General features: G+C 37.9%; 1 protein-coding gene across 8 annotated transcripts in view; it reads right to left on the reverse strand.

The window, feature by feature from the left end:
• Positions 1-19,702, reverse strand: part of CNKSR2 (connector enhancer of kinase suppressor of Ras 2) — a 207,141-nt gene that overhangs the window by 148,218 nt on the left and 39,221 nt on the right. For all 8 annotated transcript variants that reach the window (XM_074534619.1, XM_074534618.1, XM_026791812.2 and 5 more), the window contains exon 3: positions 10,505-10,707. In XM_074534619.1, coding sequence (XP_074390720.1) covers positions 10,505-10,707 — 203 coding nt within the window. The remainder of the gene's footprint in view (positions 1-10,504; positions 10,708-19,702) is intronic.

Consider the following 19,702-nt stretch of genomic DNA (forward strand, 5'->3'; position numbering starts at 1 on the left):
CATTCTTTATTCAAGAAGTAGCCAAACACTAGGCAGGACTGTTATTTTCTCTAAGAGGAGTCAAGAGCTTGACTTTATTAGGATTTTATGGGCATTATTAGCATCACAAAGGTAGCATTTGTCTCTAATATACCTGCTTCAAACATTTAAAACACACAAAAAAACAGGTGGTAGTGAGGTTGTCTTTATATCAGGATGGGTGACTGATACCTTCCCCAACTGGCTTCTTTCATCACTTCACATACAGTTGCACCTACCTTGAAGTGTTTTACAGCACTGCTTGTTATTATGCCTTCCTTACTTAAGCCTGAAGATATTTCCAGTACAAAGAACTTTGCTATAAGCAAGTGCCAGTGATAGCTGTAAATTCTCTGTTTCTACTGGTACTAACAGGTTTCTAAATTACATTAATTCTAAACACAGAATTACTGAAATTTTAGTGTGGGCAGATTTGGAATTGTCCATTAATAACCCCATGTGAACTCCACTATCTCTGATGGTTTCATCTCATGCTCTCTTTCTTCTCTAGGGCTCTCAATCCAGTCCTGATGGTTCATAAGACAGAATTAACTCTGAGGTGCTTAATTAAGTCAACCAGCTTTAATTTTATATAATACATCACATAATGACATCCACTTTCTGCCTTTATTTTCTAGAGAGGAAACCAGTACATTCTTTTAAAATGAAAGCACAGACACTGGAAGCTAAGGTAAGTTCCAAAAGGTGCCTCATGAAAGTCACTGGACATAGACATACACTCACAATTCAGCGTCCAAGTTTCCGCAGCATATGACAACCATACAGTAGGGACACACTAGAGCAGGCCCGGAGATTATTTCTGAAGTTTAGGACATTTATGAGCATATTAAAGGATGAAAGGTAACAAGGTAACTGAACTGCTTGGTTATAAACCAGAACTGAGTTCAAGAAGTATTTGGGCAATGCTTTCGGCACATGGTGTCATTGTTGGGGTGTCCCGCGCAGAGTCAGCAGATGGACTCAATGATCATGTTGGATCCATTCTAACTCAGGGTTCTGTGAGTCTGTGATGATTGTGTTTGAAGAAGTACATTAGTCAAGATGTACAAAACCACTGATTTTTCCTTCCATAATTGTAACTACTGAGGTTCTGAAATCTACCTGAAACCTTGATTTAAAAAGGTCATGCTCATTTAGGAATTTACTTTTATTGAAGATGAATGGAATCAAACTAGCAAATGGTATTATTTTACTTTAAGTATGGGTGTTAATACAATTTGATCCTGAAATTACACAACTGGAATCTATTTGACATTTCACAGCCTCCAGCATTTCCCTAAACAAAATCACACAGTAGGCTTTGGCTTCTAATACCACATCATCCTCCCTCATACTTTTGTAATTTAGTTTGGTTTCATGGTTCATGAGAAAAATAAGAGTATTTTTTACCATCATTACTCTTAGTGAAAATCATTAAAAATGCCCTAAGTAAACTTTGTTGACTTTAAAGAGCAGGCAAAGAGACTGAGACATTACTCATTTTAGTTACATTTAAGTTATCCCAGTGAAGACTTACTGGCAACAGCATGTCAAGCAGGCAGCAAGGGTGCCAGAAGGAGGAAGAAGACTACTACAAATCCACAACTAAGATGTAAGATTTTGAGAAGTGCTTCACAACAAAAAGATAAGGAGGCAGATTCATGGTTTAAATAAACTCTGCTTCTGCAGAAAACCAAAGGGATCCTCCAATTGCCTCCTCTGGAAGTCTCTGTAGCTTTTAAACCAACTCCCTTGCATCAATTTCTGCAGATGCCTCTCTGGGGTATTGCTGCAAACTGGACCAGTAAAATTGCAGCTCCCTTTTCTCCCCATCTCCAGTTCAGATCACATCCCTGGAGGCAATCTACATGCACAATTACACAGCCACTTCTACATAAGCAGCTGGATAAATGGGAAAGACCTCTCTAAATATTTGCCTCCAAAGGAAATGTATTTTGGGATTCCATTCCAAGCCTCAACTTCAGTAGACAAAGTCCAGCAATATTCAGTGTAATAACATGCCAGCAGTTTCAAAAAAAATAGCAACAGAAACTTCACTGCAGGATCACCAATTGGATTTCACATGAGACACAGTAAAAAATACCAATCTGTCAAAAAAAAACCCTCTTCATTGGTAATATACCCATTGCTTATAATTTTAATACAGCACAATATTATTGACTGCGAATAGATGAATCAACTTGGATAAATGTAAATAAAGCCTACATATAGTATAACTTCAGATGACTGCTAAAACACTTTCTTCCTTGAGACCTGCACCAGGTGTAAGAAATTCCTTGTTTAATTAGACAAATTCTCTCTACTTAAAAAAAAAATAGTATTTCCTTGGCTTGGCAAAGTCACTTCTATCACCTTGCAATGCTTCTATGCTTTTCTTTCAAAGCCACATTTTTCACAGACCCTAGGACCTTCAGGTCTGAGGAACTTTATACAACTCCAGTGAAGAAACTTCCCTGAGAAAAACTTGCAATTTTCAACACCTGTACTGTCCAATTTGGTGCTTTCAAATTAAAACAGGAAGTAAAGAACTGCCTTGTTCTGGGGCCACATGTTGTCTCACTTCCTGCTGTAACATTGATCTGTGTCTCATTGTCTCACCTCTCACAGGCATTTCCAAGATATTTCCAATACACATTTCCCTCTTTGTGGAAGATTCTTTACTGTTTCTCATGTAATTTGTTTGTTCTTCCTTCAAAATTGTGATTTCCTTACAACACCCACATGAAAACACGTTGTAGCTCCACAGCATGCCTACCACATGCCCTTTCCACATTTCCAAACCTCTGCCGGTTTCCCATTTTCATTATTTCTCTAACCCTTCTACACCTGATATCTTAAGGAAAATAAATTTACACAATCACGTGAATGCTTTTGCAAACACATGGTATTTTTTGCCTTTAGTTTCCCATTTTCTCAATCCTTCTCCTTTCCAACACTTGAGGCCATTAGTCATTTTCAAACCACTTTCACAAATGAGTGGGTAATGGGTTTCAAGGATAATTAAGTTCATAGACATTTTGTGATCATGAATACAGCTGGAAAAGTGGGAACCACGATATTTTGTCACTGTGCAAACCCACACTGTGAACCTTTACCTTATGAGACACCAGGGCAAGATGAAGAGCTTTGAAACACCTCATCCACAGGGAAAAAACACTGGTGCTTAATTAAAAAAAAAAAAAAAGTAACACTAAAGTCCATCAACTTCAATGCCCTGATCTATATAGGATGTAAGGTTTTCCTAAGATAAGGCATGAAAAGGCAACTGGTTCTTTTCACACTTTTTTAAACCAGTGTTGGACATAAATAATCTAACAGCTCTGAAATTTGACTTTGTTTATACACATGTAATGTAGGCTGCAACACACATGCATATGTGTACACTTTTATGAATTGAGACCTAATTAGCATTTTTAGCAGCATCAGCATCTTTCAGAATGAAAAAATAAGTTATATTATTAAACATTCATTCATGAAACCACCCTGAAGGACTATTAGAAAAAAACAGCCACATTAACATAGCACAGCTAATTCCATCACAGAATTAAGAAATAATACAAGGCAACAGCTATTAATAGTCACGACTACTGATTCCACATGAAGAAAAATCCTTCAAAAACAATTAAAAATTTGCAAAGGAGATAAATACCCTCAGTACTTCTACATTATCAACTTTTTTGTCCTCATACGCTTTAGCCTCCTCATCTGCCTTCTTCATAAAACATTAAGGGGAAATAATACATAGAAATAACAATTTCACTTTAAAAAGTTGCAATTGGGACAAATTCAGACTGCTGTTAGTAAAAGCATAACCCAAACCAAAAATTAATCCTATTTCACCATTAGTTGTAGTACTGAGATATTTTATAACAATAAACACTGTGAGCGGTTTAAAATCAGTATCATACTTATTTTAGCACCCTAACAAGGGAAAACATCCTCAAAGCCTTTTGATTAAACATAATAGTCCAAAATCTTTCAAAGGGAGAGGCAACCAGTCTTCAAAGGCAACATATTAAGGTCAAATAAAAATCTGAATGCACAATACTTTTGTATATGCACTGCCTAAGCCATCCAAGGTTCATAGTTCTAGGCTTTCATGAAACAAACATTTCATTTGTATTTCTAATGGAACTGCTTTATGTAGAATCAGGGAAGAATGCAGGAAAATTCACACTGGACAAAGGAACTCTTTAAACGAGTGCTCTATTAAACTTCTACAGCTGTTCCAGGAGGACAATACAGTTAAGTACCATAGCATTCTAAGGCAGCACTTAGTGACAGGTTTGGTATACCACTCAAACCAGCAAAAAGGGAAATGCATAAAGGAAACAAGATTCAAAGGTTTAAGGCTGAAACCCAGTTGACAAATAGTGCAATACTGGTGGGGTGAGTAAAGAACCACTAAAGTCTTTTATTTCTTTTTGCTTGGGTTTCATTTGTTTACTCCCACTACCTTGTGTACAAAGCAGATTTACCCTGTCAGGACAAGTAATAACCAAGCACAGCTAGCAGGACTGTATGAAGTTTCTAATAAAGGAGACTCTAAACCAGTAACACTTTCTTTGTAAGTAAGAAGTTATGGGCTTACAAACAATGCACCTCTTTACTAAAACTACAAAACAGTCACACCATAAACATCATCAGGGCTCATTCACAAAAAACAATGAGGCAAAGAAACCCAGCTGAATACTTTCTACCTACAGTGGAAGGAAATGCATGCATTGAGTATGTCACCATGGTGAAAAGAAGGACATCCATTTTGGTGTGGGGAGCATTCTCCTACTACAATGCTTTACACAATGCACACTCAGAGGGTGTGCTAAACCCGAACACCCAGAATTGTTCAGTCACAAACCAAGACCATTTACATCATTGCAGGCTGCACTTCTCTGATGCATTGAAGCACCACCAAAAAAAGCCCATGGTGTAAGGAGATCCTGTTCTGCTGTCAGCCACTGAAGTATTCAAATGTCCTTAACTTCAGGAACAGGTTTTACTATTATTTAATAGGATTTCTGAATGGATACAATTGCTTCACAGAATTGTAGCATTTCATGCCAGTACCAAAATAATTTGCCCACCTGAGGTTTAGAAGTTAGAGGATTATACCCCACTATTCTGGGAATGACCCTAAAAGTAGACCTAGACTTGCCTAAAAGGCCTTTGACTGTGAAAGTTTACATCTTTTTTTATTTCCATCAATAATTTTACCATATATTTTATATAACCAACAATTTCTAGTTACAGTTAGGTTTTTTGTTCACCTTTTTTTTTCCATTTTCTTCACGTACCATGTATCCAGACAGCAGTGGCAAGTTAATCAGACTGATGCACATTTGTCAGCCTGCTAGCTTTTCTCTGGCCACAGCACTGAAAGTCTTGAATACAAAAATCTATCTCCACAAAATCTCTTTGTTTCTCCTACTTAGACTGCAGTGTAATCTGCAGCAGCACTTCAAGTTTTTTATTTTCAAAAAGAGGATAGTGCTAGTATGAAAAACAAGAGCTACAGAAGAGTTGCTGTGAAAGACATATTGAATCTCTGCCCACACAGATGGCTGAGTCAAACAGTACACGAAAAAATCCAGTGGTGCTTGACAAATCCTAATTCACGACCATTGAAACCTGTGACACAACAACAGACGCAAAACGCTGTAGTAGTTATCTCATGAGAAGTTGACTGTATTTTTTTAAATGCTTAAAACTAAAAAAACCCCAAAACCTACCACATTATCTTAGTCTCTTTAATGAGGACTCACACAGTCCTAAAAACAACCAATCCTTCAACACTACAATTCTCTAAGTCTGTGTTTATACAGATATTACTCCTATTTTTAAGAACCAAAATGTTCTATTGATGCTGCATAAGATATATGGTATAAGGAGTCCTTGCTCCAGATAACATGGCCCAAACACTGGATTAGACAGGAAGAAGCCCAGAAACACAACTAAGAATTCTATTTATTGCTTAGTGCAATCTGCAGGAAATACAGCTTTCCAGGCATTTTGGTTGGCAAAGACAACTGAATGTGGTGAGGGTGAACAAAGAGAACATATGAAACCAGGAACAAGGTAGGAGATGCCATCACAAGAAGTTTGTGCTGGCAGAGCAAGGAGAGAAATTGGAAGAGACAGAGCTCATGAAGCTGCCTTCAAATGTCACTTCAGTCCAGGTTTGCTAAGGATCCTTGCTCTTCCACAAAGAACAATACAGTTCTTCCCAGTCAGGACTACAGTAATGAGCTGTACCTGTTAAATCCAGCAGTCCCATGAAAGAAAAACATACGATGTACAGTGGGACTTGAAGAGAAAGAATGAGGTGCTTAAAGGATTTGTAAAAGCCTTTTGCTCCCAAGGCTGTCTTCACTTTGCAGCAGCTTCTGACTCATTAGGAGACAAACTCAACACTCAGAGTTGTGCCAGCTTCTGAAGAAGATACAACTTTCTGTTTGCCTGTCAGGTGGTCTGCTAAGATCTGGGAGAAAATCTATTGAATGAACCTGAGCACTCAGGAATTCAGGACTCATTGTGATTTCAGTACTGCAACTGATAGGTATCAGCAAATCAGTACAAAAAAAATGAGCTGGGAGTACAGTACAAGACCTGTCTGTGTCCTAAGCAGAGAGAAAGCTACTTATAGGCACTGGTAAATGTTCTAAACTTGGAGCTCAAAAGAATTTTCTGGGATCCCCATGATATCATTACTTTCCAGTTTATGCTTACCTCTAGACAACAACTGGGACATTTTCACTGGTGTCATTAAAGATACAAGTAACATGGTAAAATCTCAACAGAATTTTGTTAAAGATGGAAAAAAGTAACTTCAGCTCTCAAAATCCTTGAGGTGTTCGTATGTTCCTTTTAGATCATGAAAGCCATGGATGGATAATGTATACATAATTCAGAAATTGCAGAGGCAGTGAATACCAACACGTCCACACATAAAGCAACATTTTACAAAGTGCTTTTCAGGTGGATTATAAATGTGTGGTCTAAGAATGAAACTTTAATCAGGATTAACAGAAGTAAATATACCCAATTTCAATTAAATGTGCAGATACTATTGGACATAATAGTGCACAGGAAAAAAATATTTTCATGAGCTTAGAAATAGCTTTATGCCAAAAAAATTGCAACACATTCATAGTGCAAATCCACAGTAGTGAATTTTAATCAGTAATCCTAATTAATTTACACATTTTTAAATACTCCTCACCAGGATGGAGTGAATCAGCCCTACAGAAAGCAGAAGAATTTCCAGGAATCTGACACATCAGAGAAGAAGGAAGATAAAGAAAGGTGACATATATTACTATTCCAAAGAATATAACTTTCATGAATTATAGGAGTAAAGACTGAACAGAACTCCAGAGATTTATCTGGAAGTCTAGAAGACCTGATTGACTGTAATTCTGGAGAAGTATCACAGGAGACAGTCAATGCCAAGTTGCTTTGATCAGGTAAGTAGTTTCTTGCCATAGTCTGAAGTGTGGGTTTCCATCTGTCTACATCATGTTCAGAGTCAAGTAGAAATGCATCACCCTTTCACAAAAGACTCATGGGTTTTCAAGGCACCAATCTTGTCAGGAAATTCACTTGGAAGAATTTTAAGATAATGGAGAAAGTATAAAACAAAACGTTTTAAAGCAATGAAGTCTCCTGAAAGAAGATACATTTTGTGGGCTGAGAAAGTAACAGGAAATTAAAATTAGACTCAAATATATCAGTGTGATGACAGTTTCTTTACAGCATGTTATAGCACAGTTATTCCATGCTCCTCAAAATCCTCAGACAACTTTTTTTGAAAATAGAATTCTCTTTTAAGTTTTCCAGCTCATAAATGAAACTAAACCAAAACACTTTTAAAGCCTGGCAATAAAAGCCACTCTAATTTTCAGTTAAACTCAATTTCTGACATACATCTGGAAGTAGGACTGCTCCAGGCAAAGACCTGAAACAAAGAGTGTCCTTGGATCGGCCCTGCACAGTCTGCAAGACCACAGTGAAAGTAACTCAGCAAATCACAACTCACACTCCTTTAGATAACTGTGCCAGGCATCACAAAGTCCTTTACGATCTTAGGTGTCCCACAGACACATCACAGACAGAGCACTCACTACAGCAACAAGGGAAGCACAATCTGCATGGCACTGTCACCATTCCCTATGTATAAAGCCCCATCACTGCATGTCTATGCAAGTTGGAGCTGCTGCTAGCTGCTCTTCCCAGACATAACCTCAAAATCCACTGCACAGGGGCAGCCTAGCAGGGCAATGGGGTGGACAACCCTAACAGCCACTTGATCCATCCTATTCATCCCCTCTCCCAACCTAAGATGGAACTGGTACTAGAAAACAACCAAAAAACTAAGATTTGGGGTCTAGATTTGATAGTAACAGGTGTGCAGAATAAAATTTAATCCATGTTTCTAACTTTTACTAATCAATTTTTTAAATCTTTCTATCTCCCCCTAGTGGCACCAATACTTTCTTAGAAGGCATACAAGAAGCAGAATTATATTGATATCCAGATGTTCCCATTTCCTGAGAAAAATGTATTTATTGGCCTACCTTCATCCTCATTTCGGGTCTTCACAAGTAAGGAAGAACAAACTTTACCAAAATACCCAGACATTCATAAATCAGAAAATTCTTAAAACGTTTTAGAAAAACATTTCTTAGAACCAGGTGTTTAGATCTTCAAAAGAACTTTCCTGGAAATCTGAAGGTTTTTTTGGACACTTAAGACAGCATTGCTGAAAGTGTGATATCACCATCATTTCCTTCATTTTTTACTTCTTGGAATTCCTGGGTTTGATCACTGATCATTTCAGCTAAATGCAAAAGTACATGCAGTGCACAGTACTGCAGTGACACACCAGTCCTCAGACACAGATGTTTTCTAGCATTAATAACTACCTTCTTCCTGAACTTCCATTATTAAATTTATATTTAGTTGCAAAATCCCATTGTTCTTCAATGTGTTAAATGTGTGTACGTGTATATGAAATTTACTTTTGAATAACAGACTATCAAAAAAAGAACTTAAAACTCCATCAAACAAACAATCAAAACCCAAAATGAACTTCGAGTTCTTACTAGCCAACAGTCTTTTAATCATGACCACAGTTTCAATGAGAAACCAAACAAGATTATTTGTCAACAGAAATCTGTGGCAAAAATTGACTCATCTATGCAAAAGAACATGTTTTTCTATTGTTCTTTCTGTTTCAAAACTCAGTATGATGCATTGCTTTCTGCCAACAACAATTTACAAGGGAGAAAAAGTGAAGCCTATAGATATTCCAAGCACTAAAAGGTTAGAACAGAGCTAAAAATATATTCCCAAATTTTCAAGTCTCAATACTACACTCTTTCCATGAGATTGCACTAATTCTCTACACACTGATGTTAAATACCTAAAGAAAAATTTAGGAGCCAAATTTAGGTACTCTGGGTTTCAACCTTGGGGAAAGGCTAGAGAGGGAGTAGAAAAGAAGAAGCAATGGTAGCTGCAATCTTCTGAACAAAAAGAGCTTCCAGTCCAGCTTAAGAAGTGGAAAAGATTCAGGCCTCACCTAAACCATTCAGATGGAAATCATTTATGGGAAAGTTGTTGCTTTTCCTCAGAAAAACAAAACACACAGTAAACACTAAACAACGCAGTAAAACTAAATAATTCTGTTGGATTTAAAAAGTTACACAAATATCATACTCTGAACAAACCTTCAGCTGCTTGAAACAAAATAAGATACACCTTTAAATCAAGACAAGCATTTTATTTTCTTTGATGAAAATCCACTGTGATGCATTATATAAAGACTTACACATAGACTAATTTTAACCACTTTAGGAATTTAAATGATCAGCTTAAATATCTGTGTATTATTCTTGTTATAATTAGAAAAATACACTACAAATGTAGCAAAAGTACTTCAATCCTGGTCCCACACATGTCCTAGGTAACAGAGTTTAAAGTGTAGAGCACTACCTCTAGAAAATCAGAAGTATTTCACTGCTGTTTAAAAAAACCTAAAACACAACATGCATGTTTGTACACACACACACACACACACTCTGAAATTATATGTTGACATCCGTAAAATGAAAAGTATGATCAGTTTTGTGAACTTGATAGTATCAAAGCAATGAATCTGATTTATGCAAGTTAAATTGCTGCTTTATATTAGTAAAAAATAGATATATAACCTAATGATGTCCTCCTGTTGCTTATATGTGTTGCATATATATGTGTAGGGTCAAAGTGCATTTGAAGGTACTGTATTGAAAAGCTAACCTGAATTGCATGCTGACCTAAAAGAAAATGATTTGGTACAAACATCCCCTTGGAACATATGAATGAATTCTGCTTCCATTCAGTTTCTATGTTACATTTTGTAAAGAAGTTGGAGCTTGTTCATGTGCATGATCTGGTTACCTGTGAGACATTTGGGAGATTTTACCTGTCCAACCAAGCCAGAAGACTTTTTGCTGCTCCAATCAGATCCACTACTGATGTCAGAAAATCATTTGGTAATTTGCGACTGGTCCTTCCATCATAGTGACCACTCCTCCTCCTCCCAGTAATGAAGTTCTGCAGATTTTTGGCAGATGCATTCAGTTTGTGAGAAAGAGTTTTTAGATTTTCTGTTTCCAAACCATAGTTCTGCATTGAAAAAAAAAAAAAAAAGAAAGTTAGCTTTACAGATGAACAGAAGAACCAAGAACAGCAAAACTGATGTTCTACTTCATTCCTAGTAATTAAGTCAGAAATACACCCACTCAGTAGTTTTTAAATGTATAGAATGTTCTGTTTCTGAAGTGCATAAAAAGTGAACAAAAGAAGAGCAAAATTATGAGTGATCCTTTAGCTTGTTCTAAGTGTACTGAGAAAAACATCTCAAAGAAAAAACCTACTCTGGAAAACTGTTTTTCAAAGCACTGCATCACCGTCAGTAGATTACCAGAATCACAGAACGGTGTGGGTTGGAAGGGACCTTCAAGACCATCTCATTCTAACCCCCCTGCCATGTACACAGTCACCTTGCACTAGAGCAGAGCCCCATCCAACCTGGCCTTGATCAGAGGGTTCTCTCTGTAGACCTGATGATAAGGGATTGGTACCTCACGTCCATACTCACAACTCCTCAGACTCACCTAGCACCAGGCCCAGCAACTTGCAGAAGTATGCAGCATGGACATGGTGTGGCACTAAATTGGTTTTGGTGGCTTCAGAGATCTAAGTTAATTAGCATACTTAAATTCTTTTTTAGCAGTGAAGGACCACCACAATCACATACCAGAGAATACAGTGCTGCCCTGCACAACCTCTATCCTGTATTATTCACTCATTTAAAGTCAAGTTTTAAACCTCGTTTCCATTTAAGAGTCACTTGCTTAAATTACATTCCTTAGCTGTGCAGAAGAGACATAAATAATTATGCAGAGATATTAACAAAAAGTAGTAAACAAACAATATTAACAAACAGTAGCTGGAAATCCTTCAAAAGTACAAGTGTTACCAAAACAGCCCTCAAGAATGCCCTGATTTAATGTTCAATTACAATATAATAAAGTACCATCAGTGATTTGTCATTTCTATAAAAGATTTGTTTTCCTCTCATACACAAAGAGTGATAGAGTTATTACAAAAAGGACTTATTTGCCTTTGAAATGGAACAAGCAGTTTCACAGACTTGAGCTTAGTACTCCTCTAAGAGAATAATTGAATTTTGAAGGTTATCACTTCAGCCACATCAGAGGGTGATAGCATGCGGTGCTGACAAGTCGCTCAGTTGACAATGAAATGGGCTACTCATTACAGAGCATGGACCATTTCCTACCACAAACTATGAAGTAGAATGCACAAAGCCCCTCAGATGCACACAGAAAAATCTACTTCCTAATGACACTCCATGACAGCCCCAGCTCTCCTCCCATGCTGATCTGTCCACAAGGAGAGAAGGGAGGAGATATACACTCATCAATGCTAATTGAAGACTGCTGAAGCTTATTCACCTTAGTCTTTTTCTATTGGAATTGAGGGGGCACAATGTGAGGTGGTGATTATTTACAGCAGTTGTCTTGCTCCCAATCCAAACCACCTACTAAATGAATTTAATCCTCTTTTACTACACAGGGACTGCAGGAACACTATACTGAAGCCATTCCCAGCGAGCCCCCTGCCGTCCCCAACGTCCACTCCCATGCCAAGGGGATCATGATGGAAAGGAGAGACTACAGCACACAGCTCATCTGCCATCTCCCAGCCAGCTCTGTGTGCCTGTAAACTGCACACTTTGTGAGGGAGCTGCTCAACCAACAACCATCCTTCTGCAGCAGAAAACGCACTTTGGAACTCTGCTGAAGGGGCCACTGACCATATACTAAGATTGCACTTTATAAACCATTTACTGGAACTTTTGTGAAGATCCCTATCTCGGGCAAGAAAGGCTCTGCAGGCATGTTTCTCAACTACACAGATGCTGTCCCCTGCCACTACAATCAATCCCAATTAGACAAATTGTATATTTGGGCAGTAACTTTTCCACCATGTACATATTTAAGAGCAATTATACAACAGATAGCATTGGGTTATAAATAGAGATTACAAGATGTAAACAATTAATTGGGATTGAAAAGAAAAATGTACTTTATTATGCATCTAAATGGCTCATAACTTATTAAATCAGTCCAAAATAAGAAGATAAACATCAGATAAAAATATATCTGTTTTTTCCTGTAGCTTTCTGTGGTTGGCCTGCTGAGGAAGCACAATTAAGGAGTGGGGGGGAGTAAGCTGAAAAAAGATAACAGGTTTTTTCTTACTTCATTCTGCTTCTTGAGCATCTAGCTTATTTTGGCAAAATTAATGGAGGAAGAAATAAATGAAAAATATTCTGGATGAATGATACATCACCAAAAATGTCTTAAAGACCAACCACAAGCAAGCCCCAACAACATGGCACTCACCCCCCACACGTGGAGGTACAACCACAGGCTGCAGGCCAGCCACGGGCCTGCTCACAGGGCTGCCTTCTTTCTGACACACTGAAATGCTGAATTTCTTAATTCAGCAGGCTGTTCCTAAGGAGCTGAGTCTGATAATCCAAAAATAAAACTAAGGTGGGTGAGGAAGGGGTGTGTGAGGAAGATGCCATACAAGGCCAGGCACCTTCTTGTCACCCCAGCTGTGCCCCACACAGGGCCCGGAGCCAGGGGACACCACGCTGAGGCTGAGGTGGGACCCCAAAGGTTCTCAACAACCCCAGATTATTTCAGCTCCCCCTCTTTTGCCATTTCCTCTTTGTCACCTTGTCTGTCCCTCACCTGCTCGGACAGGCAGGTGCTGGTTCCCAGCCTGTGCAGGCCGCCATGCCCACCCCAGAGGGAGCCCTCGCAGGCAGTGTGCAGACCTGCAGTACCAGCAGAAAGTAAAGCACCAGAAGAAAAGAAAACCTGCAATATTGAACGCTGCAGACCAGGCAAAACACTCAGGTTTTTCTGTACAACAGGAAAATAGGCTACATTTATGTATACACTTCTTTAGAAAATCAGCTACAAAACCTTAGTCGCTCCCTCTTAATAGCTAAATGATGGCCACCTACAGCCACATTCTTTTTCAGAGGCTGTTTTTCACCATCAGATATGAGGGAAGGAAGAGACAGCATTACAGATTCAAAGCCTGTAATTACAGATTCAAAACCTCTTCATCAAATGTGTGCGTGTGTGTGTGTGTGTGTGTGTGTGTGTTAACACAAAACACTGGGCCTAGGCCACATGTGAATTCAGTCTTACATGAGGATGGCTTTGGTAAAGCCTCCACCTGTAATATCATACAGATAAAGCCAGATATGAAAAATACAGAGATACATTTCAGGCAAAATATATTTCAGGGCAGCTGTATTTATTGAAGCCTTTAAGTAGAAGGATCCTAAAGCAGCAGCCAAGCTAACAAAATCCTCACTTTGTTTATCACTAATATTTCTGGCCCACATTAAAAGCGACCAGAGCTGTGTGTTCTAATACTACGGAAAAGCATGCTTAAATAAAAAGTGCCAAGTTGAATCATATTTTATATTCAATAATACACTATTAACAACATGGTTTTGTTAGAAAAGCACTGCGTTTATTTTCAAGCACTGTAAGAAGATAATTGCAGGCAAAGGAGACAGTTCATTGTTTTCCCCTAGTCTGCATTTAGCCAGCACTAACACGAGTTGTGCTTTCATTAGCCAAAATATATTCACAGTCACTGAAAGAGCCACAAAGAAATCTCTGCATGCCTGTAGAGATTACGAGAAGTGACACATGCCTAGGCATCCACTCCCCCAGTGAGAGGCCACAGAGTGTCTTCAGATACCCTGCCCCAACAGAAAAGGCTCCAATGGAGTCCCTTCTGGCAATCATAAAACAAGAACTTGATGAAGCTGAACTACACAGAGTAATAGCTTGTCAGCAGGTGTTTGAACTAAAGGTGGTGGGTGCTATTAATAGACATCTCACCTGCTAATTACTTTTCTGTGCCTTAACATGACAGTGTGAGCGAGGAATTGTAGCTCTTTTCTTCACATGCTGACAAGCAGCAGCTCTAATCACCACTGAGGAGTTTTTTGAGGGTATTTTTGTGAGAACAGCCAGCCTGGTCCCTCTGCAAGCCCATCCTTGCAGAAACATACCAAGAGTAGGAAGAGAGTTCACAAACCAAATGTGAAAATAAAGCAAACTTTTCTTTAAATAGTTTCATCAATGTTCAGTAGTTATGTTCCCTGCTTCCCTCAATCAAAAAAAAAAAGTTAAAATTTAGACCTAATCTCTTTCCTGTGTTAAATTCACTTGATTCTTGATGGTAGGAAATACATCTGACACTTTTAGCACAGCTGAAAAGTAAAGTGTTCCAAACTCGAACAGTGCTAACTAATCTCTGCTGGCTTAGACAGACTGTCTAGAAGATGCCAGGACTTTGGTTTTGGGTATTTTTATACTGCCCATTCCAAATGCAAGGCCATCTCAGCTACCTAAATAAGCCAAGCTCAGATCTAAACTCAGTACAATGTGCAACACAGACATAACCACAGTCCCATTAACAAATCCAGAAATCCCTTAGAACAGCTGTCTCGATCACAACTTTTATGCAACCATGAATATCTCTACGTCTCCAAGCACAAATGCTGTATCAAGTTCAGTGACACTGTTTTACTCTTACAAACACTTCAAGACAGGGAAATGAACATATGGCCTCTCTGCCTACCTTTCTAAATCAGTGTCTTTTCTTCAGCCCAGAAATCTGAAAACATTGGGAAACAACGAAAGAATGCTGCTGAAAACCATGTGGAGCAAAAGGCATGCAGAGACCAGTGCTCAGTTCTGCTGAAGAGACACAAGATGGGAACTGAAGGTGCTACTGTAATACCGGTGCTTGTGGGCAAGAAGAAAATAAAAGCAGTATCTTCACCAGACAAGGGAGCAGATAGCAGTGCTTACATTGATTAATTTCTGCTGCTCCTCTGAAGAAGGCAACCATGACTGTATAAACTGAAGAAGGTGAAGGTTTATTTTAATTTGGTAACTATTTTTTGTAACGCACACAAACAATATAATTTTAAGAAGAGAGAAAATGGCAACCATTTGAAAAGACAAATTTTATAGTCTAGATAGCTGTACTGAGCAATCAATTATGTGTAAAGAAGTGCAACTTCTCAACTACATCTGATATATCTCAGTAATAAGGATAACTATCAAAACAATGAAATAGTACGTTTTCTCTCCAATGCAATAAAAAGTCATTTTTCACTTATTCACAGGAGTTTTAGGCAAGAATAAAATATCGCTGCTAAGAAATGGACTTAAAATCACCTCAGGTGAGTTTAATTCTTTTCCTCACTATCTTTCCAATGCTTTCACCTTCCACACTTAATTCTTAAGTATCCTTTCTGTTTGTATGATTTATTTGCTTTTAAACAAACAACCTGGAAACAGTAAAGTTCACAGGATCCTCATTTCTCAGGAGCCTGAGAAAGATTTTGAATGAATAATCAAAACGGCATCACACAGATATCGCAGCACATGCAGTCATTTCACAACCACACCTGAAAATTAGTGGTGGGCAAAAATTCACCAAGATAAGTTCCACCCTTTGCCTCTGAAGTTGATTTTAAAAATGAACAAAATGGATCTGAAACTCATTCTCCAAAACATTTGGCTGAACACGTCCCACAAAGTATGAGGCAGATAGCTTACCAGCCCAAAGCTGCTAGCAACTGATATCACAGCTTGTCATATGGAAGGTGCCTTATGTAACTTTATACCTCATCAGATCTGCCTACAACATATATTTCTAACGGCCCTTCCTCCAGCGTCTCAAAATGCTAACACTAAGGTTATCTCTCCTTCAAATAGCACTGGCATATGGGGTAATTTAGAAGTGCACAACACATGATCCTGACACATCTGTTTCTTCTACACAGAATAAGTAGATAAGGACAGAAACCCCAGATAGCTCAAATGACATTTATCATTTACTGCAATTATTAAACACGCACTGATTAAAAGGCAAACTGTTTCAAAGAGTATAAATATTTGTCCTAAATGTTTATGGTCAGAAAAACACTCAGGTGTGTGATACTTCTAGCCTTGCAGAACCCAGGAAAGATGACTCTAAAGTCATCATCATTATCTCCTTGAAAAATGCCCTTCTTTTTCTACACCACAATCAAGGAACATGTCAAAAAGCCAAGCCAAGGCCATGCTTTGTAGCACTAATAGAGTAATTATATAAACTATTCTTCTTTCTCTTATTCAATCAAAAGCCTCTGAAAGACCAAATGCTCATTACTTTTTTGGTTTTTTTACTCTCTCATGCAATTTAGTCCCTAGCGTGCCAAATGCTCTTATTTCCCCATAATTTGAACTACCAGTTCCATATCCAGTTACATGCATTTCCAAAAGTCTTAAACAGCTAATCAGCAGTTCAAAATAATTGTTTGAAAAATGAAATAAGTATTGTTATGAACACATTACCTTTTAGAAGCATTTTACATTGTAACAGCTCTTTTTATCTGGTCTGCTTGAGAAGAGAAGAGAAGAGAAGAGAAGAGAAGAGAAGAGAAGAGAAGAGAAGAGAAGAGAAGAGAAGAGAAGAGAAGAGAAGAGAAGAGAAGAGAAGAGAAGAGAAGAGAAGAGAAGAGAAGAGAAGAGAAGAGAAGAGAAGAGAAGAGAAGAAAAAGACCAACAACAACAAAATCCACAATTAAAAAGTATCTAGGATCCATGACTGATTCTTGAGGCTGGTGGGCAGAAGGATGTTCACCCTTTGCATGCAGATATATTTACTGCCTTTGGCACAAGATGGGGTTTACTGCAACTCTGTGCAAAAGATTTGTTAACACATTTTCAATGTGATCTATATGAGCTATCAGAAACTCTTTAGCTCCTTAGCTTTATTGATCTGGTGATGGACTTCAGGATTTCCTGCACTGCAGTTAGATTAGCTCAGGCTGAGGACAGGGAGGCATATGATATATGATATATAAGCAGAACTTCAATATGCAATGGGCAATAGTGAAAACAGTAAGTAATTTTTCTGCTATGAGCATTCAGAATACTAACAGTAAATTCCACCTTCAGTACATATAAATCTCCATTCTGAAATGAAGCCTACTTCATTTAGCACCAGAATGATTAAGTCTAATATTCACTGTTACTGACAAAACAATTTTAAGATCTGACTAGTGATAAGTACAAAAAAAGCATTTCTGTGTGAGAAATGGCAGCAAGATGAAATTAAGATAAAAGGCATAATTCTTAAGAGGAATCAAATAATTCATGGGTAAAGTAGGTCTATTTTTTTACATTCATTTGCATATCAATGTTTTGTGTTAGTGGTAAATGGTAAGTAATTTCATGCTGTTAGTGCACACCAATGTTTTCTCTGCCAAATAATAATGCTACTTCATCTGCTGCACTCTTCTAGCTTTACAGATTCAAATATAGTGTGCAATAAATTCCTGTACAGCCATAGCAGATTTAACTAACTAGCATGAAACTAGTACTGAAACTAGTATGCTCTATAAAGCAAAAGCTGTTTTGTTTTATTTTTTAACTAAACTCTATCCTACACAAATTAAGATTTCCTGAAGAATTATTTTGCAAATTCACAGGAACTTCATGAAGTTCTTTGCTAATGAAAAACTCCAAAGCATCCAAAATACATTTTTGAAGCTTTTCAAATTCTCATAACAACACATCTACTTTAGCATCTCTGTTTAAAAATATTTGCAAAATCAAATTAATTTAATCTTCATGCAAATACAATGAACATGATATTCAGGAAAGCAAAAAAAAACAAAAAAAAAAAGACTCTCCATCTGGCATCTCATTTATCAAGGCATTGTGATAAACTAGATCATTTTCTTAAAGATGGAAGAAGTCATGTTCGGCTGAGCAGTCTTCAGTCTTTGTGTTCTCCAGGCAGCGTGTAGTGTTTTTTGGGAAAAAATAGTCATACACAGTTTTGTAAATGAAACTCCATCTCCTGACAAACAGATGATGGAAAAGGAATTATGTAATTTCTTTGTTTTCTTCATGCCAGTTACGTGTAGCAGGAGCTACAAGATCCCCTCAATGCATTACAAACCTGATGACTGGTACAGTGATCTGACAGCAGTATCTAAGGAATTTGCCCTTTATTATGCACTTCTCTCCTCCCAATGCATCATCTCCTTTTCTTCTCAATTTATTTTCTACTAGCATTGCTCATTCACATTCAGTTCTTAAAGGAACCATGAAAAAAACAAGGCTCATCACATTTTGTGATGATGAAGTCTGCTACACTGTTGTTTGTTTAATGATTAAATGAAAAGCAGTGTTAGGCTAGCTTCACCCTCACACATGATCATGTTGAGGCTAAGATCTTAATGGCAACTGTTAGAACTAATGAACGACTGTGTATTTTATTACCTGTGAATAGTGGAGAAACATGGCACTCAACTCAGTAGTTTTTCCTGTATCTCTAGAGGTGGACTAGTAGTTCCTCAGTCTATGATTTTCCACCAGTTTTGAGACATCAATTTTTCTGGGTGATTTTGTTAGTATGAATAAAAATGCCCATCCACATCAAGTAAAAATCTACCTTCTGACACCGCCAGTCTGATTGCATGTCCCAATTTAAACAGAAAGACAAGAACAAGAGATTTGTCTTGCTGGAAATCAAGTAATGATGCCAGCATATATCCATCATGGTGGCTTCTCAAGGTTTCTCACCTTAAAAAGCATGTGACAAATTCTTAGCAGCAACAAAATACCATCACAGACATCACTACTTATTTCTTCTAAGCACAGAGAACATTTCCTTTATCATGCCCTTTCTGACATATAGATTTTGTAAAACACAAAGCTGCACTAAGGCATGATAATCTATTGAACATGCTCCCACCTTCCCAGTCTGAAGGAGAGAGGGAAGAGATGAACTGCCTTTATTAGATTGCTTGCCCTCTCCCAGAGCATGTTCAGCTCCACTGAAGGTATGCAGGATGTACACCCCCCACCATTACCCGCAAGCATGACCTACAACAGCACTAGCAGCTGGGCAAAAACTTTATTCCTCCTTTCTTGAAGCACCACAGGAAAAGAAAACCTGTGAATATCACCCCCTGAATGCTTGT

This window comes from Zonotrichia albicollis, chromosome 2 (assembly GCF_047830755.1).
Source record: "Zonotrichia albicollis isolate bZonAlb1 chromosome 2, bZonAlb1.hap1, whole genome shotgun sequence".
NCBI lineage: Eukaryota > Metazoa > Chordata > Aves > Passeriformes > Passerellidae > Zonotrichia > Zonotrichia albicollis.